Here is a 22597-nt window from a genome sequence, read left to right as displayed (position 1 = left end):
GGCATATGGTGGTGCTAGGGATTGAACCTGGTATCTCTGGGGCCTCAAGCCTGCAAGTCTGGTGCATTATCACTCACAATACATCCCTGCCATAAGTATTTTTTTCTATCACTTTATTGAGGTACTTTTGACTGCTGCTATCACAGGGAGACGTAAATTTTTTAAAGATTTTTTAAATATTTATTTATTTTATTTATTCCCTTTTGTTGCCCTTGTTTTATTGTTGTAATTGTTATTGTTGTTGTTATTGATGTCATCGTTGTTGGATAGGATAGAGAGAACTGGAGAGAGGAGGGGAAGACAGAGAGGGGGGGAGAGAAAGATAGACACCTGCAGACCTGCTTTACCACTTGTGAAGCAACTCCCCTACAGGTGGGGAGCTGGGGCTCAAACCGGGATCCTTGAGCCGGTCCTTGCGCTTTGCGCCATGTGTGCTTAACCCGCTGCGCTACTGCCCAACTCCAGAAATGTAAATATTTTTGCCTTCATGATTCTTTTTTTTTTTTTTTCCTTCATGATTCTTTAACTTTTCCAGCTTGGGTTAAAGCCAGCCACAGGTGTCTTATAACTATTTGCCATGTGCAGAAAACTGTACCTGTTTCCTGTATATTAGCCATCCACAATTCAGGTGTCGGGGTTAGACTAACTCTTGCTCTCTCAGAAATAATTCCACTTCTCTGGGAGGAGAAGAGCTATGGGGGCTGCTGAGGAAAACAGTCAACAGAAAGCAGCAGTAATTGAGTGAAATGCTGATTTTATTGCAACTCCATAAAGCAGCGTGCAAGACATCTGGGCAATAAGCTTAATGTAAGAGTTATAAGGCAAGAACAAAGATTTTTTTATGCTTATTTAAAAATTAGTAGTCACCACACATGACTCTCTCCACACCTCTTCTCAGAAATGTGGGTTCGAAAATCTCATGCAAAGCAACATAGGAAAAGTGAAAGAGGGGAATTGATCTCATCTAGCCGGTGAAGGTGAAGGTGGTTCTCCATTTTCTGTGAGCTGTGCCATCAGCAGGGTCCACTTCGAATTATTTTAATATCATGACCATCTTCCCTGAAAATTAAGCAGCCATGAAACATACTTATTATTACTATACCGGCACTGTCCTATTAATTGTGTTAAAAAATAAGTGGTCTGGGAGGTGGCACAGTGGCTAGGGCACTAGACTCTCAAGCATGAGGTCCTGAGTTCAATCCCCAGCAGCACATGTACCAGAGTGATGTCTGGTTCTTTCTCTCTCTCTCTCTCTCTCTCTCTCCTATCTTTCTCATTAATAAATAAATAAAAATAAATAAATAATTAGAAAAAGCATGCTATGGCCCAAGAGGCAGTGTGACAGGCAGAGCACCTGACTTGCAATCATGAGTCCCCTGACCCAAATCTGATTTCCAGCAATGCATTTGCCAGAGGAAAGCTCTGGTTCTCTCTCTAACCTTTCTCTCATTGATAACTGAATAAATATTTTCTTAAATTAGAAAAATTAAAAGGCTCATGTTAGTATACACTAGATTCCTCCTAGAGGAATGTTTGCTTCATTATTTTAAAGTAAAAGCTACTAGGGGCCTGGGAAGTGGTGCACCAGATTCAGCACACACATTACCATCCTCAAGGATCAGGGATAAAGTGCCCCTGCCCCCACTGCCCACTGCCCATCACCCACCTGAATCCCCACCTGCAGGGGTGGGGGGACACTTCACAAGCAATGAAGCAAGTACTGCAAGTATCTCTCTATCCCGCCACCCCTTTCAATATCTCTCCGTCTTATCAAATAAAATTGAAAAAAAAATTAATAGAAAAAAATGGCCGCTGAGAGAGGTTGATTTGTCATGCAGGCACCAAGCCCCAGCATCAACACTATGGGAAAAAATAAAAGGGAACCAGGCAGTGGCATACCTGGTTAAGTACATACATTACAGCACGCAAGGACCCAGGTCCAATTACAGCACGCAAGGACCCAGGTCCAAGTCCCTAATCCCTGCTTGCAGAAGAAAAGCTTTGTGAGTGGTAAAACAGGGCTGCAGGTGTCTCTCTGTCTCTTTCCCTCTATCTCCCCCTCCCTCTCAATTTCTCTCTGTCTCTAACCAATAATAAATAAAAATATTTTTTCAAGCTACGAAACAATGAGAATAAAAGTTCCAATTCTGCCATAATCCCCCTACCCCCAAAGCATAGAGCATTAACCCAAAAGAATCTGAGAAGGCCAAGGGAACTCAAAGACTGATGTCAGAGGACAAACCCCTGAAGTACAAGTAACATACCGGGGAAGGAGCTATAGTCTGGTCACCTGGCCAGGTGTGTTCCATAAAGAGCTTTGGATGTGAAAGTCTTATGACTTAGTCATCACCACAGAAAGTTCTTAGGGCCAATTTCCCAACTAGTGCGGCAAGGTGTACATTTCACCTGTACATAACCTCTTAATTTAAAAGAATATTCAATAATCCATAGTTTATTAAATAAACTCTTAATTTGGGGAAAGGATTGACTCTCTGGTCTTGATTGATTAACCATATACCTCATCCTCTGACTATAATATAACCTGGAAAGTGCACTGTAGGTTTTGACTGTTGTTTTCATTTTTTTAATGTTGGTCTGAAAACAAAATTATTGGGTGCATACCTAGTAGCGCATGCAAGTTACAGTGCACACGGATACAGGTTCAAGACCCCAGTCCCCACCTGCAGGGCCAAAGCTTCACAAGTGGATGAAGTAGTACTGTAAGTCTCTCTCTCTCTCTCTCTTTTTCTCTGTCTGCCTCTCCCTTCTAAATTTCTCTCTGTCTCTATCTAAAATAAATGTTGTAAAAGAAAGTAAAAAAAAAAAAGCATTGTTATATTTTTTAAAAGAGAGAACTGCTGTCACAATTAATTCTCACATCTGAGAAAAGAATCACTACTTCCTAAGTAATAAAAAGACTTACATTCAAGAAAATACGGCAAACAACTTGACTAGTCTGTACTGTAAAATTGTGTTACCTGATTTTCATGCAAAGAGTGCACTCATTGGGGTAAGTGGCCATATCACTCCCACACACAGGGCTCAAGTCCCTGGGACATCCTGGTAATTTATACTGATTACAGTTTGGCTGCAAAAAAAAGGAAAGAAAGAAGAAAGAAAGATAGAAATTAGAGAAAATTTTATTTGAGACATTCTTATCACAAAACAGCTGAGGAGAGAACAAAACCCTAAGCATTCCTAGATTTCTAGTAACTATAAAATGATTTCCATTTTCTACAGAATAATAATATTTAATGTAAGAAGCAGATGTAATGTTCAAGTCCAATGACAACTATGTAATAGGAAAGGAACCTCAGGGGGTAGGAGGTGCTACACCTGGGTAAATGCACATGTTATAATGTGCAAGGCCCTGAGTTCAAGCCCTTGGTCCCCTTTTGAACGGGAGATGTTTCACAACTCTGTTTGCCTTTTCCTTCTCAATTTCTCTCTGTCTCTATCTAAAATAAATATTTAAAATATTTTTTAAAAAGAAGGGGGTTGGCGGTAGCACAGCAGGTTAAGCGTACGTGGTGCAAAGTGCAAAAACTGGCTTAAGGATCCTGGTTCGAGCCCCTGGCTCCCCACCTGCAGGAGAGTCGCTTCTCAGGTGGTGAATCAGGTCTGCAGGTGTCTATCTATCTCTCCTCCTCTCTGTCTTCCCCTCTTCTCTTCATTTCTTTCTGTCTTATCCAACAACAATGACATCAATAACAACAATAATAATAACTACTAAAAGGGCAACAAAAGGAGGGAAATAAAAAAAAAAGAAATAACATAAAAATAAAAATTAAAGCGGTCTGGGAGGTAGTGCAGTGAACAAGGTATTGGACTCTTGGGTGTGAAATCATGAGTTTGATTTCCAGTATCATATGTGCCAGAGTGATGCTCTGGTTCTTTGCTCTTCAGGCCCCATAAATTAAAACAGCAGTGAAAAAAAAAAAATATATATATATATATAATAAAAGTTAAAAATCAACTTGACGGCATGCACACTCCACTGAGTATGTCACTGCCTGGCCTGTTTATATGCTACTTCTCTCTCTCCCTCTCGCTCTCATTTTCTTATTTATGTTTCTTTTTCTTTTCCTTTCTTTTTTTCTTTTTTGAGTCAGGCAAAAACAGATATCACTCTAGTATATACAACACAGAGGACTGAGCTCAAGACCCCAGTTTTACAAGTCCTGCATTCTACCATTGGGCCACCTCCTGCTTCGCTGGCTGATTTTTGAATGACAGTCTAAGACATGTCAGCACACTTTACACTTCACTAATACCTCCTTGTGGACATTCTAAGACAAACTCAGGGCTAACCTACTCTTCTAGTCTGAATTTGAAAGTCCTGCTCCCATTTATATGGGCTCCTGGTCCATTTTACCCACTTGATGACAGCTAAGGAAAATGTATACTGACATACAACTTGGCATAGTTTTAGGAAATCCCTACCCTAGACCTTTTCTGTCTCCCAAGTCAGGACACATCAGGCTGTGCCCTCCTGATTCGATGATAGACTAAACAAGTAGTTAATTGAAATCGTTCTGTATAATCTGAAGGTCTAAAAGGCTTTTTATGCTCAGCTAGAGTTTAAATACTTTCCGATCAAACAATGACAAAACACTTGAATACAGAAGAACACAAACAGGACAGCAAGGGATATTTTTTTCAGATGTCTGAGGGACCTGCCCAGGTGTAGACAATATTGGTGTTCCAGTCTGAACCTTGTGATTATAAGCCTAGGTTTGGCCGTCCACCATTTAACTTTATGATAAATCAGGTTACTCACTTCTTGGGATTTTTTCTGTGTTGAGAAAGAACACTATGTGAACAAACATCTTTTGCTCCTTATCAATGAGATGAAATGATTTCATTAATAAAGTATGCTCCCGTAGTCAGGGGGAATAGTTCAACTAGCAGAGAATCAACTCGAAGGTCCTCATTTGATTCCAGGTGTTGTATATACAGAGTGGAACTCTGGCTTGTCTCTGTCTGTTGGTATGTTCCCTTCCCCCTGACCACTGAGAAGAATTGGTTTGCCCCTTGCTAGTTTTGTGCCCCACTTTCTCCCGGCCCCCTATGCTAAGGACGGGCAGAGTCCCAGCAGCAGTGGCGGAGAGAGGATGATGGAGAAAAGCACATGGTGTGGTGATTTGCCCGTTTGTGAATAAAGATTAAACTGCATTCTCAGCCCAGCCGTGTGTCTCTGGTCGTCTCTGTTACCCGCCCGTGAAGCCAGCCCGGATAAATCAACATATGGCGCCTACAACATGGGACCAGACCTGAGCATCTCTCAGATAAGTGAAGACAATTTGGCTGCCTATGCACTATGGCCTTCTCTTCTGCTTGTGAAGAGATCTCCAAAGGCATCTGCCCTTTCTTCACGAGACTGTTTTGCTGTTTCTGGAACATTTATCTCTGGACCACTCTGTGGTTTCTGCCCAACACCAGCCCGCATGAGCTGGCTTTCCGCCGCATGGCGCGGGGCACTGGAAGTGGGCTCCCTCCACACTGCTCGGCCACTGTGAGCAGGGCAGCAGACATGGCAGGGCCATGGGGCAAGGTCGCGGCAGCCTATCATGGCCGCCACCCCGGGGCACCTCAGTCCGCACCTTCTGCATGGCTGGCCCGCCCGCCCTCGTGCTATGAAGTCTGGACAGATCCCGGACCACCTGGAGACTGCAGGCTCCCTACCAAAACTGGGCCCCCTGGCCGAGATCTCCAGCTTGGGTCTGAAGGCAGACGAGCTAAAATACGCAGAGATTCGTCCAGAGATCGCAACCTGCAATTCCTAGAAGTGAAGTTGTCCAAGAGGCCACCGCTGGACAACGCACTCCCAGAACGGCTAAGACAGTATAGATTTAAATTCGTGTTTAAAATGACATGTCTTCGTAACAAAAGTTTCTCTCCTTGTATATTGAAGACCATGTGTATGTGTGTGTTTAAAGTTTGGTAACATTAACTTTAAGGTTAAGAATATAACTTTAAAGCTAAATTCTTACCAGGCAAAGTTAAATGAAAAAGGTTTTCAACGTAATTCTCATAAAGATAAAATTAACTTACATTTAAAGTCTGAGGTAAAAATTAGTTAACAATCAATATATTTTAACTAAGTTGGTCTAAACAAAACCTGCGCACACCTAGGGTGTGTCTCCATCTTAAATGGGTTTAACAAAAGGTTAAATAGACTTGTTGATATGTAAAACTCTCGATTACCTTCCCTATTAGAAATGGTAGATTACACAATGGTTATGCTAATGATACTCATGCCTGAGGTTTTCTTTCCTTGATTCTCATGTTTACCTTTTCATTCTATTGTTTAAACTTTAACCAACCTTAAAATCATTCTAAAAAAGACTTCTAATTGTAATAGTTATCAGTTGTGATAAACTTCCAACTTGCTACAAGTTTGTTTCATAGTAAGTAAATTGCAGCTGTCAAGTTCTCTACAGAAAAGCAGAATTCTGGCAGCGGACCTTCCTCATACAACGCTCCACCCCCTGGCATTCTTCCGTGGACATCTGCTTTCGACTGGCACTCCTATTAGACTCACTGGTACACCCTTAGACACTTTGCACAAAAGTGCAAAAGTGCTGCTATATTTCTCAAACACTGACTGCAGCCAGCTGCCTTTGGGACTCTAGGCTGTTCCCCACCCCATGCTATAAAATTCCCCTCGAGGCAAGTACGGCCCCCAGAGGCAGGAAATGTTTTTTATAAGCTGATAAAGTTTTGCCCACAGAGGCAAAAAAATGGCCCCCTCAGGCCATCCCTTGGCAGCACACTGGTTCTTGTTACTTGCTTACATGTTTCTCCATGTTTGTGCCAGTTTCTTTTTTGAAAATGCCTGTACGATATAGGTTTTTGCTCACCCCACACCCCTGATACTGTGGTCATTTAGTTAAAAACAGAAGGGGGAATTGTTGGTATGTTCCCTTCCCCCCGACCTCTGAGAAGAATTGGTTTGACCCTTGCTAGTTTCGCGCCCTGCTTTCTCCCCGCCCCCTATGCTAAGGACGGGCAGAGTCCCAGCAGCAGCTGCGGAGAGAGGATGACGGAGAAAAGCACATGGTGTGGTGATTTGCCTGTTTGTGAATAAAGATTAAACTGCGTTCTCAGCCCAGCTGTGTGTCTCTGGTCGTCTCTGTTACCCGCCCATGAAGCCAGCCCGGATAAAACAACATCTGTCTCTCTTTCTGACTCATATAAAACTCTCTCTGCCTCTCATATGTAATAAAAAATAACAATAATAATAACTACAACAACAAAAAAAACAACAAGGGCAACAAAAGGGAATAAATAAAATAAATTTTTTAAAAAAGGAAAGAAACTCATCCACACAGTAGGTTAGATAGAAACCAATGGGCAAAGACTCAACAATTTTAAATAAACTTAAAACAAAAATTAGAATGGACATAAGTAAACCACATATATCAATAATCACCTTAAATGTGAATGGCCTAAATTCACCTGTCAAAAGACTCAGAGTAGCTAAATGGATTATAGAACAGGAGTCATCCATTGTATGTCTTCAGGAAACATACATCCAAAGAAAATACAAATGGAAACTGAATATAAGAGGTTGGAGCAAGATGTTCCAAGCTAAAAACTCACAAAAAAGGGCAGGGACAGCTATCCTATTCTCTTATAAAATAGACTTTCAGGCAAAGAAAGTAATCAAAGATAGAGAAGGACATTACATAATGGTTAAAGGTTTAATCCAACAAGAAAATATAACCATCATTAATATATATGCCCCCCCCACTTAGGAGCACCCATATATATGAAACAAACACTTACTGAATTCAAGGGATACATTGATAGCAACACAATAATAGTAGGAGATTTCAACACAATACTCACAGCAAGAGACAGAACATCTGGACAAAAAGTCAATAGAGAAATAGCAAACTTAAATGAAACCATAAATGAAATGGACCTAATAGATACATACAGAACTTTCCATCCCAAAAGTAATGAATACACATTCTTCTCAAGTACACATGAAACATTTACAAGGATTGACCATATGCTGGGCCACAAAGACAGTCTAAACAGATATGTAAATATTAAAATTATAAAATGCATCCTCTCAGACCATGAAGGCATGAAACTAGAAATCAACCAAAACAGGAAAAGAAATTTCCCCAAAGCCTGGAGACTAAACAGTATGCTGCTGAACAATAAATGGGTCATTGAAGAGATCAAAAAAGAAATTAAGAATTATCTTTATACCAACGTAAATGAATAAACCAGTTACCAGACCCTATGGGATGCAACAAAAGCAGTGCTGAGAGGGAATTTCATAGCAGTACAGGCCCACATTAATAAACAGGAGAAATCACTAGTAAACCATATAACAACCCACCTCAATCAACTAGTAGTGGAGCAACAAAAAGAACCAACAGTCAGCAGGAGACAGGAAATAGTCAAAATCAGAGGCAAAATCAACGAAATAGAAAACAAGAAGACCATTAGGAAGATTAATGGAACCAAGAGTTGGTTCTTTGAAAGGATAAATAAAATAGATAAGTCACTAGCTATACTCACCAAGAGAAAAAGAGAGAATGCTGTTGGTCATTGTGCCAGGTCCCCTGCATTGCTTGACGATATGGTATATTTACATAATCATTGTTTTGCCTGAGACCCACCCTGCCTGCAGTGTATTGGTTTAATCCCCACTGGTTAGAACCTTCATAACAGCTGCTATGGAAGCTTGCTACCTTCGTGCTCTTTTCTTTTCTCTACCCTCTCTCCTAGCCATTTCCTTTTCCCACTTGCCACTTCCATTTCAAAACTATCTATCTTAATAAAAAGGAAGGGAGAAAGAAAGAAACTAAGTGTATACATATAAAGAGTTGTACACTGAGAACTATAAAATCTTTTTGAAAGAAATGAAGGCCCAGGGGTTGGGCAGTAGAGCAGTGGGTTAAGCACATGTGGCGCAAAGCGCGAGGACCAGGGTTAAGGATCCCAGTTCAAGCCCCCAGCTCACCATCTGCAGGGGAGTCGCTTCACAGGTAGTGAAGTAGGTCTGCAGGTATCTATCTCTTTCCTCCCCATCTCTCTCCATTTCTCTCTGTCCTATCCAACAATGACATCAATAACAACAATAATAACTACGACAACAATTAAAAAAAGGCAACAAAAGGGAGATAAAAGTAAAAAAGAAAGGAAGAAAGAAAGAAAGAAAGAAAGGAAGAAAGAAGGAAAGAAAGAAGGAAAGAAAGAAAGAAAGAAATGAAGGACCTGGGGCCAGGTGGTGGCGCACCTAGTTGGGCTCATATTCATCACAAGTACCTGTGTAACCTCTGCATCCCTGTAGGTATGAGCTCATGTTTGTGGTCATAGATAGGAGCATTCTAGGATGCACTCATTGCAGGACCCATCTTCCTCGAGTGGCGGAGAATGGGGCAGTCCCTATCAATGTTGACCCACATTGAGGGCAAGGTCCTATAGAGGCCCATAAGAGGGTCCACTATGTTGTTACTCTTTTTTTTTTTTAAGAGCACTGATCAACTCTGGCTTCTGATGGTGTGGGGGATCGAACCTGAGACTTTGGTGCCTCAGGCATGAGAGTCTCTTTACATAACCATCACGCTATGTCTTTCTTTATATATTTTTTTTGGTATTATTTTTATTTATTGGATAGAGACAGCTAGAAATTGAGAGGGAAGAAAGTGGTAGAGGGAGCAGGGGAGACACAGACACCTGTAGCCCTGCTTCAATCATGAAGCAATCATGAAGCTTTCCCCCTGAAGGTGAGGACTGGGGACTCAAACCTGGGTCCTTGTGCACTGTACCCTGTTTATTATATAAACAATATTTATATAATTTTCTCATACTTGGGAGCTACTCTTTCTGCCCTGATTCAGCTATCTAGTCCTATTTCCAACTCTGACACCATGTAGCTAACATGTAGCCCTACATGTAACCTGCATGTTAGCTGTCAGACTCAGGCAAAAATTAGCAAAGTCATGAGCCCCTTGGAATAGACCTAAAATAGACCTACTAGCTTTTTCAATGGAGACCCCCAAATCTCACCTGCTATATTATTACCTTTAGATTCCTGATTATGAAACTATTTATTCTGCTTTATATCCTTTTTTAAAGATTTTTAAAATATTTATTTATTCCCTTTTGTTGCCTTTGTTGTTTTAGTGTTGTAATTATTTTTGTTGTTGTTATTGATGTCATTGTTGGATAGGACAGAGAGAAATGGAGAGAGGAGGGGAAGACAGAAAGGGGGAGAGAAAGACACCTCAGACCTGCTTCACTGTTTGTGAAGCAACCCCCCCTGCAGGTAGATCCTTGTACCAGTCATTGTGCTTTGTGCCACCTGCGCTTAACCCGCTGCACTACCGCCTCTGCTTTATATCTTAATGCCTTTTTAGTCACCAAGTTACAGTTACATGACACCAACCTGACTTCCCTGGGCAGGTGACCCCACCAATGTGTCCTGGAATCCCACCTCTCCAGACCCCTGCCCCACTAAAGAAAGATAGACCCAATGAGAAGCCATCTAAATACATCAAACTTCTACTGAAAGAGCTACAGCAATATATTAACAGTAACACAATCATAGTAGGGGACTTCAACACCCCACTATCTCAACTTGACAGATCATCCAGGAAGAAAATCAGTAAAGACATAAGGGAGCTAAATGAAGAGATAGATAAACTAGAACTATTGGACATTTTCAGAGTCATTCATCCCAAAAAACTGGAATACACATTTTACTCAAATCCACATGGATCATTCTCAAGGATAGACCATATGTTAGGCCACAAAGACAGCATCAGCCTATTCAAGAGCACTGAAATCATCCCAAGCATCTTCTCAGACCACAGTGGAATTAAACTAACACTTAACAATCAACAAAAGATGAGTAACAGTGCCAAAATGTGGAAGCTCAACAGTACACTTCTTAACAACTTCTGGGTCAAAGAGGAAATCAAGGAAGAAATCAAAATGTTTCGAGAGTTCAATGAAAATGAAGACACAAGCTATCAAAATATTTGGGACACAGCTAAAGCAGTCCTAAGAGGGAAGTTCATAGCTATACAAGCACACATTAGGAAACAAGAAAAGGCACAAATAAACAGCCTGACTGCACATCTTAAAGACCTAGAAGAAGAACAACAAAGGAACCCTAAAGCAACCAGAAGGACAGAAATTACTAAAGTTAGGGCAGAAATAAATAACATTGAGAATAGGAAAACCATACAAAAGATCAATGAAAGTAAATGTTGGTTCTTCGAAAGAGTAAACAAAATCGACAAACCTTTAGCCAGACTCACAAAACAAAAAAGGGAGAAGACCCAAATAAATCGGATAGTAAATGAAAGAGGAGATATCACAACAGACACTGCAGAAATTCAACATATCATGCGAGGCTTCTATGAACAACTATATGCCACCAAGTTAGAGAACCTGGAAGAAATGAATGATTTCCTAGATACCTACCAACTTCCAAAACTAAGTAAAGAGGAAGTGGATAACATGAACAGGCCCATCACAGCTAATGAAATTGAAACAGTTATCAAAAATCTCCCCAAAAATAAAAGTCCTGGACCAGATGGTTTTACAAATGAATTCTACAAAAGTTTCAAAGAAGAACTAATACCTCTACTTGTAAAAGTCTTCCAGAAGATTGAAGACACTGGAATACTCCCTGCCAGCTTCTATGAAGCCAACATCACCCTGATACCAAAAGCAGACAGGGACACAACCAAAAAAGAAAACTACAGACCAATATCTCTGATGAACATAGATGCGAAAATATTGAACAAAATTCTAGCCAACCGGATACAGCAGTATATCAAAAAGATTGTTCATCATGACCAAGTGGGGTTTATCCCAGGCATGCAAGGTTGGTTTAATATACGTAAATCAATCAATGTGATCCACCACATCAACAAAAGCAAGACCAAAAACCACATGGTCATATCAATAGATGCAGAGAAAGCCTTTGACAAAATACAACATCCCTTTATGATCAAAACACTACAAAAAATAGGAATAGATGGAAAATTCCTGAAGATAGTGGAGTCTATATATAGCAAACCTACAGCCAACATCATACTCAATGGTGAAAAACTGGAAGCATTTCCCCTCAGATCAGGTACTAGACAGGGCTGCCCACTATCACCATTACTATTCAACATAGTGTTGGAAGTTCTTGCCATAGCAATCAGGCAGGAGCAAGGAATTAAAGGAATACAGATTGGAAGAGAAGAAGTCAAACTCTCCTTATTTGCAGATGACATGATAGTATACATGGAAAAACCTAAGGAATCTAGCAAGAAGCTTTTGGAAATCATCAGGCAATACAGTAATGTGTCAGGCTATAAAATTAACATTCAAAAGTCAGTGGCATTCCTCTATGCAAACACTAAGTTAGAAGAAATTGAAATCCAGAAATCAGTTCCTTTTTCTATAGCAACAAAAACAATAAAATATCTAGGAATAAACCTAACCAAAGAAGTGAAAGACTTGTATACTGAAAATTATGAGTCACTACTCAAAGAAATTGAAAAAGACACAAAGAAGTGGAAAGATATTCCATGCTCATGGGTTGGAAGAATTAACATCATCAAAATGAATATATTACCCAGAGCCATCTACAAATTTAATGCTATCCCCATCAAGATCCCAAGCACATTTTTTAGGAGAATAGAACAAATGCTACAAATGTTTATCTGGAACCAGAAAAGACCTAGAATTGCCAAAACAATCTTGAGAAAAAAGAACAGAACCGGAGGCATCACACTGCCAGATCTCAAACTATATTATAGGGCCATTGTCATCAAAACTGCTTAGTACTGGAACATGAACAGACACACTGACCAGTGGAATAGAATTGAGAGCCCAGAAATGAGGCCCCACACCTATGGACATCTAATCTTTGACAAAGGGGCTCAGACTATTACATGGGGAAAGCAGAGTCTCTTCAACAAATGGTGTTGGAAACAATGGGTTGAAACATGCAGAAGAATGAAGCTGAATCACTGTATTTCACCAAATACAAAAGTAAATTCCAAGTGGATCAAGGACTTGGATGTTAGACCAGAAACTATCAGATACTTAGAGGAAAATATTGGCAGAACTTTTTTCCGCATAAATTTTAAAGACATTTTCAATGAAACGAATCCAATTACAAGCAAGACTAAGGCAAGTATAAACCTATGGGACTACATAAAATTAAAAAGCTTCTTCACAGCAAAAGAAACCACTACCCAAATCAAGAGACCCCTCACAGAATTGGAGAAGATCTTTACATGCCATACATCAGATAAGAGTTTAATAACCAACATATATAAAGAGCTTACCAGACTCAACAACAAGACAACAAATAACCCCATCCAAAAATGGGGGGAGGAATTGGACAGAATATTCACCACAGAAGAGATCCAAAAGGCCGAGAAACACATGAAAAAATGCTCCAAGTCTCTGATTGTCAGAGAAATGCAAATCAAGACAACAATGAGATATCACTTCACTCCTGTGAGAATGTCACACATCAGAAAAGGTAACAGCAGCAAATGCTGGAGAGGATGTGGGGTCAAAGGAACCCTCCTACACTGCTGGTGGGAATGTCAATTGGTCCAACCTCTGTGGAGAACAGTCTGGAGAACTCTCAGAAGGCTAGAAATGGACCTACCCTATGACCCTGCAATTCCCCTCCTGGGGATATATCCTAAGGAACCCAACACATCCATCCAAAAAGATCTGTGTACACATATGTTCTTGGCAGCACAATTTGTAATAGCCAAAACCTGGAAGCAACCCAGGTGTCCAACAACAGATGAGTGGCTGAGCAAGTTGTGGTATATATACACAATGGAATACTACTCAGCTGTAAAAAATGGTGACTTCACCGTTTTCAGCCGATCTTGGATGGACCTTGAAAAAATCATGTTGAGTGAAATAAGTCAGAAACAGAAGGATGAATGAATATGGGATGATCTCACTCTCAGGCCGAAGTTGAAAAACAAGATTAGAAAAGAAAACACAAGTCGAACCTGAAATGGAATTGGAGTATTACACCAAAGTAAAAGACTCTGGGGTGGGTGGGTGGGTGGGTGGGGAGAATACAGGTCCATGAAAAATGATGAATGAAATAGTGGGGGTTGTATTGCTAAATGGGAATCTGGGGAATGTTATGCATGTAAAAAAAAAAAAAAAAAAGAAGTAGAAACGCAAAGCAGAAATTGACTGAGTTTGGAGTATGGCACCAAAGTAAGAAAGCAGAAGTATACTAGAGTTAGCAGTGAGTACCTCCCTAATACTTCCTTTCCACTTTTCCAAGCTTTGGGTCCATGATTGCTCAACAATTTGTTTGGCTTTGTATGTTAACTCTCTTTGTATGTTAACTGTCATCAGGATGCCGGCCAGACTTCCCTGGATTGAAGACACCACCAATGTGTCCTGGAGCTCAGCTTCCCCAGAGACCCATCCTACTAGGGAAAGAGAGAGGCAGACTGGGAGTATGGACTGACCAGTCAACGCTCATGTTCAGCGAGGAAGCAATTACAGAAGCTAGACCTTCTACCTTCTGCAACCCACAATGACCCTGGGTCCATGCTCCCAGAGGGATAGAGAATGGGAAAGCTATCGGGGGAGGGGGTGGGATATGGAGATTGGGCGGTGGGAATTGTGTGGAGTTGTACCCCTCCTACCCTACGGTTTTGTTAATTAATCCTTTCTTAAATAAAAAAAAATAAATTAATAAATTAAAAAAAAAAAAGAAAGAAATTTGGAAGACACAAAAGCAAAGAATAAACAATTTAAAAAAAAAAAGAAAGATAGAAACAGGCTTTGAGTATGGATCTACCTGACAATGCCCATATCCATTGGAGAAGCAATTACAGAAGCCAAACCTCCCACCTTCTGTACCCCATAATGATCCTGGGTCCATGCTCCCATAGGGATAAAGAATAGGAAAGCTTTCAATTGAGGGGATGGGATATGGAGCTCTGGTGGTGGGAACCGTGTGGAAGCAAAATTTGGTAAATTTATCTTAAAATTCATATAAAAGTGCAGGTGTCCAAAATGGTAAAAAAAAAAAAAAAAAAAAAAAAATCACTAAATAACAAGGAGAACCCATACTTCACTGTTTCAAATCTTACTATGATAAAAATCTACATAAGCGAGAGTCGATTAGTAATGCAGCGAGTTAAGCATACGTGGCTCAAAGCGCAAGAACTGGCATAAGGATCCTGGTTCGAGCCCCTGGCTCACCACCTGCAGGGGAGTCGCTTCACACGTAGTGAAGCAGGTCTGCAGGTGTCTATCTTTCTCTCCTCCTCTCTATCTTCCCCTCCTCTCTCCATTTCTCTCTATCCTAGCCAACAACAATGACATCAACAACAATAATAACTACAACAACAATAAAAACAACAAGGGCAACAAAAAGGAAATAAATAAATATTAAAAAATCTTTTTAATTGGGGCCGGGTGGTGGCGCACCTGGTTAAGCGTACATGTTACAGTGTGCAAGGACCCAGGTTTGAGCCCCCGGTCCCCACCTGCAGGGGGAAAGCTTTGCGAGTGGTGAAGCAGGGTTGCAGGTGTCTTTCTGTCTCTCTCCCTCTCTGTCTCCCCCTTCCTCTCGATTTCTGACTGTCTCTATCCAATAAATAAATAAAGATAATAAAAACAATTTTTTTAATCTTTTTAAAAAATCTACATAAACAAAACTATGGCAGTAGCATAAGGACAATGAGATAAGTTATGGCAAAGTCCTGTAGACAGATATGTGAACAGTGGTGTGGTCTGGGAGGTGGCCACTGGACTCTCAAGCATGAGGTCCTGAGTTCAGTACCCAGCAGCACATGTACCAGAGTGATGTCTGGTTCTTTCTCTCCTCCTTTCTCAAGAATAAATAAATAAAATCTTTTAAAAAAAAAAAAAAAAGAAAGAAAAAGAAAACGAAGGGTCTGGGTGGTGGCGCACCTGGTTGAGCGCATGTATTACAATGAGCAAGGACCCGGGTTCAAGCCCCCAGTCCCCACCTGCAGGGAGAAAGCTTTACAAGTGATGAAGTAGGGCTGCAGGTGTCTATCTCTCTCCCTCTCTATCACCCCCTCCCTCTTGATTTCTGGCTGTCTCTCTCCAATAAATAAAGATAATAATAAAAAAGAAAAAGAAATGTGAACAGTGGAACAAGGGAGATAACATAATACCTATGTAAAAAGACTTTCATGCCTTAGGCCCCAGAGTCCTAGATTCAATCCCTAAGCCACTCTAAACCACAGAAGTGCTCTGATGAAAAAAAAATTAAATTTTAATTTAAATTTTAAAAAAGGTGAAAGAAAAGAAGAAGGGGAAGAAGAAAGTAAGGAGAGAAAGATAGGCAGTGGTTGGTGCATGAGGTATTTTCAATAGCACTGAGGATCTTGGTTTTGCAGAGAGACATTCTGTGCTTAGAGTTGATGCTTCGAAGAGTAACTTCAGGGGCTGGGGAGATAGCATAATGGTTATGCAAAAGCCTTTTAAGCCTGAAGCACTGAAGTCCCAGGTTCAATCCCCAGCACCACCATAAGCCCCAACTCAGCAGTGTTCTGGTCTCTTTCTCTCTCTTGTTATCTTTCCCTCAAAATAAACATATATATAACCAAAGAGTAACTTCAGTACACTATGTAGTGAGAAGTAAAATACTGAAGGGCTGCAGAAGACCATTGAAGGTTACAGTCTAATTTGTGTGGAAGGTAGAGGGAAACTAAGTGTGAGCCGGGACAATAGAAATCAGAAAGAAAAACCAAAGACGCTCACAGGATTCATCCTTCTAATAATCCTCAACTAATAGAGCAGGGTCCTGAAGTACTTGCAGTGTTGCAGCTCTCTCCATCTCTACCACACCCTCTTCTCTTGATTTCTCTCTGTCACTATCCAGTAAGTAAGTAAATAAAATATGAAAGAAGGGGGGGGGCAGGCAGTAGTGCAGTGGGTTAAGTGTACATAGTGCAAAGCACACGGACTTGGGACTGGCGTAAGGATCTCAGTGCGAGCCCCCAGCTCCCCACCTGTGTGTGTGTGTGGGGGGGGGTTTCGCTTCACAAGTGCTAAAGCAGGTCTGCTGGTGTCTTTCTCTCCTCATCTCTGTCTTCCCCTCCTCTCTCGATTTCTGTCTGTCCTATCCAACAACAACAGCAGCAATAATGGCAACAGCAACAATGGTAAACAAGGGCAACAAAAGGGAAAAAAAATAGCCTCCAGGAACAGTGGATTCATACTGCAGGCACCGAGCCCCAGTGATAAATCTGGAGACAAAAAAAAAGAAAGAAAGGAAGGAAGAAAGAAGGAAGGAAATAAAGAAGGAAAAAGAAAGGGAGGAATTAAGATAGATAGTAATGCATGAGACTTTTCTTTTCTTTTTTTTTTTCTTTTTTTTTTTTTACCAGAGCAGTGATCAGCTGTGACTTATCTTGGGTCAGGGACTGAACCTGGGACTTTGGAGACTCAGGCAAGAGAGTCTCTTTGCATACCCATAATGCTATGTACCATCACCCCATGAGACATTATCTATGGCACTGAGGAGTCTGTTGGTTTTGCACAGGGACATTCTGTGTTTCAAAGAGTAACTTCAGTACACTATGAGAGGTATGATACTGCAGAAAGTCATTTAAGGTTATGATTTACCTGTGTGGGAGGTAGAAGGAAACTAAGTGTGAGCAGGAACAATGGTATAGGGAAGAAAAACCAAAGACCCTCATCCCTCTAATAACACCCAAGAGCAGGGTCCTGAAGTACTTGCAGTATTGCAGGTTCTCTCTCCCCTTTTCTATCTCCCCTTCCTCTTTGATTTCTCTGTTTCTGTCCAATAAACAAATAAATAGTGATATATATAAACATATCAGCTGCCTTTAATTTCTTGCTAAGTGGCAGAGCTAGAATGAAGAGTGTTGGTTCTCATTTGGTTTGCTTCCATATTCCACAGCATTTTTGTTGTTGTTGATAGAGACAGAAAAAATGAGAGAACAGGGACACTGAGGAGAAAGAGCACCTGCAGTACTGCTTCACCACTCATGAAGTCTCCCCTTGTTGGTGGGGACCAGAGGCTTCTTGTGAATGGTAAGGTATGTGTTCTGTTAGGTAATCCACCGTCTAGCCCCACTTCCATAGTATTTAATTCAAAAATAACATAAAGGGGGAAGGGCGGTGGTACACCTGGTTAAGTGCACACATTTCAGTGCACAAGGTCCCGGGTTCAAGTCCCTGGGGAGGAAGTTTCACAAGTGGTGAAGCATGGCTGCAGGTGTCTCTTTGTCTCTCTCCCTCTTTATTTCCCCCTACCCTCTTGATTTATGACGGTCTCTATCCAATAAATAAAGATAATAAAATTTTTAAAAATTAATAGCATGAAGTGAAATGCACTGACACTTGGAAAGATGTGAAAATGTGTCTGCATGGCAACAACAATCCTATAAACCAATATTTCCTCAATTAATTGATACTGAAGCTGAAAAAAGGAAAGGGGGGGTCTGGCACAGAACTTGCATAGCATAATTATTATGTAAAAAAAAAAAGTTCATGCCTTATTGCACCCAAGTAAAAGACTCTGGGGTGGGTGGGTGGGGAGAATACAGGTCCATGAAGGATGATAAATGACATAGTGGGGGTTGTATTGTTAAATGGGAAACTGGGGAATGTTATGCATGTACAAACTATTGTATTTACTGTTGAATGTAAAACATTAATTCCCCAATAAAGAAATAAATTTAAAAAATAAAAAGTTCATGCCTAAGGTACCAAAGGTCCTAAATTCAATTCCCAGGACCACCATCAGCCAGAGTTGAGCAGTGGTGGGGGGAAAAAAAACAAAACTCTAGTACAATAAGTGTACTTATTAGGCCTAATAAGTGTACTTATTAGGCCCAAGAACTTCTGAACCATTAAAGGAAGCAAAAACCTGATGCTTTTGAAGACTGAAAATAACTCAAATTTCATGTTTTAAAAAACCTTATTGAGGGATTAACAGATGATTGACAGCACGGTTTTGGACATATTGGTACAATTTCTCATCTCACACTCAGCTTGGGTCCTTTTCCACCAACATGCATCAGGGTTCAAAACTTCCCTTTTCACCTTCCCCAGAGTCCCATGCTTTGATGGATGAAGCTTGAGGAAACTTCACATTTTAAAAACTTTATCAGCAGGCCTGGCTGAGAATCTGGTTTCTCAAGAAGCGCTCAACATTTTTCAAAAGTGGCACATCAGACCTAAAAACCACCCCCATCCCCACTGTCTTGGGTTTCCCTGTAGAAAAAAGACAAGTGAGTTTCTACTTACTGTCCTATATTCTGAAGTCTCAGGAAATTGAGAGTTCAAGACCACTGTAAGAAGAAAACAGACATTTAAAAACATGCAGTAAAATTCAATTTTGGGGCCTGGGGAGATGGCATAGTGGTTATGCAAAAAGACTTTCATGTCTGAGACACCAAAGGTCCCAGATTCATATGCAAAAAGACTTTCACGCCTGAGGCACCAAAAGAAAGACTATTCAGTTGTTTCCTGGTGCCTCCTACGAACACTTGGTACAAGTCCCTTATCCATAACCAATAGTTATGCTTGAGATAGAAAGGACTTTAAGGTTCTGGAAGTAACTCCGAAATGCAGGATACTCTTCTGTTCTGCTCCAGGCAACACTACTCACTCACCCAACTTATATTTTTTTATTAACTTATTTCTATTTTATTTATTTATTTATTTATTTTTGCCTCCAGGGTTATCGCTGGGGCTCAGTGCCTGTACTAACTTCCTGGATGCCAATCTTTCTTTCTTTCTTCCTTTTTTTTTTTTTTTTTTTTTTTTTGCCCTTGTTGTTGCTGGATAGGGCAGAGAGAAATCGTGAGAGAAGGGGAAGACAGAAGGGGAGAGAAAGACACCCGCAGACCTGTTTCACCGCTTGTGAGGTGACACCCCCAACCCCGCAGGTGGGGAGTCGGGGGCTAGAACCCGATCCTCTAATATGAACTCCTATTTCTTCCCATCTACTGAGGTCCAGTGGGGTTACTGCACATCTGAAAAGCCAAAGGTTCCAGAAAAAAAAAATGTTTTAAGAGGAAGGTTCAGCACCGCAAGGTGCTGGTGGGAAGCACCCGCAGGCAAAGTAATATGGCTATGGTAGAGGCTAAAGCTACAACTAAAGAGAGTCACCCCCCCTGGGGGGGGGGGCGGCGTGGAACCGCCTGTAACGGGTGCAGCCAAGGACCCCCACGCCCGCGGCAGTGCGGGGCGAGAGCCCCTCTCAACCTCTCCCTCCCCAATGCTCGTACCCTCAGCAGACCCCCAGGAGCGTTACCTGGCAATTGCCCCACCAGGAGCAGCAGCACTAAGCGCAGAGCCAGGTAGGCCATCCTCTCTCTGCTGGTCGCCTGAGCTCTGGTAACCCGCGCGACACGGGGGGGGGGGGGGGGGGGGGGGGCGGGGGGGGGGAGACGAAGGGGTTGGCCTTGTGCGGGTGGGGGAGGAGGGCGAAGGGAGGAGAAGACCCAGGAAAGAGGTGGAGAGCAGGAGAGCTGAGTGATGGGGCCTGGGGAGGAGGGAGGAGAGGATGGTAGCGGCACAGTGCTAGCCCCTCAACCCCTCTTCACCCCCTACTTCTGAGAAGATTGATTAAAGGATAACCTCTCCAGGGACCACACGTTTCCGTCTTCAAGGACCCAAGTTCAACCCCCCCCCCATCTCCTCCTCCTGGGGGAAGGCTTCACAGATGATGTAGTAGGACTGCAGGTCTCTCTCTGTCCTTCCCTCCCTCTCTCTTCCCCTTCCCTCTCAATTTCAGTCTCGGTCCAAAATAAAATAAAATAACTTAAAGAACTATACTACTTTAAAAGGGAGGGGGGTTGGTAACCTCTCCTTGCAACAAAGAAGAATCCTAAGAGTCCTGGACAACAACTTTTGTGGCTTCTGTAGGTCAGCACTGATTTCATAAACATCTGTTTTGTTGCTGAAAGCAACATAAAGAGGTCCCAGATCTCAAAAAACTTTCTAGCATACGTGTTGGAGATGAGGTGAAAAAGAACTTCAAAATCAGTGGATAAACAACTTCTGAAATAAAGTGCTGGAGGGTGATGGGGAAAGGAAATATTTTCTATAGGGAGGTCAGGAAAAGTCCAAGATGCCACTGGAGCTACAAGGATGAGAAGGAAGCCTGGTAAATACCTTGGGGGCAAAAATTTCAGATCCACGAGAAGCAAGCAGTACAGGGGTCTGGAGACAGGAGCGAGAGGAGGAGATGGAGCCTGTAAGAGATGGTTTGACAAGTAGAACCTGAACTGGAATTGCCATATTGCACCAAAGTAAAAGACTCTGGGGTGGGTAGGGGGGAGAATACAGATCCAAGAAGGATGACAGAGGACCTAGTGGAGGTTATATTGTTATATGGAAAACTGGGAAATGTTATGCATGTACAAACTATTGTATTTACTGTTGAATGTAAAACATTAATTCCCCAATAAAGAAATTTAAAAAAAGAAAGAAATTCTCACTTAAAAAAAAAAAAAAAGAGCTGTTCCGGAGGCGGAGCTACGAGCAGCAGATCGCTTTCTCTCCTCTCCTCTCCTCTCCTCTCCTGTCCCGGATCAACAAGGAATACCAAAGGAGACCACCCAGACCAAAACAAGACAGGACTAGAATGACCACAGGAACCCAGTAAATCACCCGTGAGTACAAACACATGTGGCTGGTGACAGAGAGGAGAGAGGAGCCTAAGGAGAGATTAAGTGACTGCTAACAGTTCAACAGTTTATCAGTGGAGACACCACCTCCAGTCTGCTCAACAACAAGGGGACAGCTGAAGGGAGGAAAGGACTCCCCAGAGACTCACCAAGTGCAACTCTGAGTCTCCATTGCTACTACCCTCAGAATCTGGAGCAGCAACAGGGAGGAACACCAGGGGACAGAGATCTAACCAGGAAACTCAGGAGAAGACCTATACCTCCTTGGCATAGCTGAGGGGCTGTGAAAGTCTCTTTGCATAACCACTGGATTATCTCTGCCACACCCTGCTTTATCTCTTGGTCAGGAGTCAGTGATTAAGCTAAGAAACCTAATGACAGTTTAAAAGCCCTCAGGCTCCCATAGCCTACAGGGAAGAAAAAAAAAAGAGGCTTTTACACCAGTGAGCTCCAACTCAGGGATTGAAAAAACTGTTAACTTCCACCACGGTAAACCCTTTAATTAAATTACTTGGACACAAGTCAATCCAGGCAATAGTGATGAATAATTTGAAAAGTACTGATAAAGGGAACTCATAACATAATATATAAAATGGTTAAAACAACAAGAAAAAATATTGGAGACTCGAACCAGGACAAGAGTCCAGCTAAAAGTCCTCCAGAGGGTGAAGCACAAAACAACGAGTTCAACATCCAAACATTAGCTAAGGAAATAATAACAGGAGTGAGTAAAGAATTTGAAAAAATTGTAATCAGAACTGCAGGAACAACAAATGAGAATATGGAAGAAAATTCTAATTATCTCATGGTTATTAGAGAGCTGAAAGCTGAAATTGCTGAGCTAAGAATGCAACTAGCTGAACAAGCTAAAATAGTATCAGAGCAGGGCAACAAAATAGATGAACTCCAGAAAGCAGTAGAGG

At 41.5% G+C, this 22597-nt stretch overlaps 1 protein-coding gene across 1 annotated transcript; it reads right to left on the bottom strand.

Moving 5' to 3' along the window:
- Window positions 1-737: 737 nt before the first annotated feature.
- Window positions 738-20437, bottom strand: SPINK2 (serine peptidase inhibitor Kazal type 2). Its single transcript, XM_060188625.1, has 4 exons — window positions 20297-20437; window positions 19285-19328; window positions 2979-3088; window positions 738-1059 (listed from the first exon to the last, which is right to left on the bottom strand). The coding sequence occupies exons 1-4, from the start codon at window positions 20349-20351 to the stop codon at window positions 1014-1016; spliced, it is 255 nt and encodes an 84-aa protein (XP_060044608.1). The 5' UTR covers window positions 20352-20437; the 3' UTR covers window positions 738-1013.
- Between the last annotated feature and the right edge of the window lie 2160 nt (window positions 20438-22597).

This window comes from Erinaceus europaeus, chromosome 3 (genome assembly GCF_950295315.1).
Source record: "Erinaceus europaeus chromosome 3, mEriEur2.1, whole genome shotgun sequence".
Taxonomy (NCBI): domain Eukaryota; kingdom Metazoa; phylum Chordata; class Mammalia; order Eulipotyphla; family Erinaceidae; genus Erinaceus; species Erinaceus europaeus.
This window is presented reverse-complemented; position numbering and strand designations above follow the sequence as displayed.

Bases quoted from the DNA above. Each gene is read 5' to 3' on its own strand.
- SPINK2 (XM_060188625.1), bottom strand. From the start codon at position 20,351: ATGGCCTACCTGGCTCTGCGCTTAGTGCTGCTGCTCCTGGTGGGGCAA. The intron at 3,089-19,284 runs GTAAGTAGAAAC...TTTTTTTTGCAG, and splicing joins AGACTTCAGAATATAGGACA to CCAAACTGTAATCAGTATAA. The intron at 1,060-2,978 runs GTAACACAATTT...CTTAATTTTCAG, and splicing joins ACTCTTTGCATGAAAATCAG to GGAAGATGGTCATGATATTA.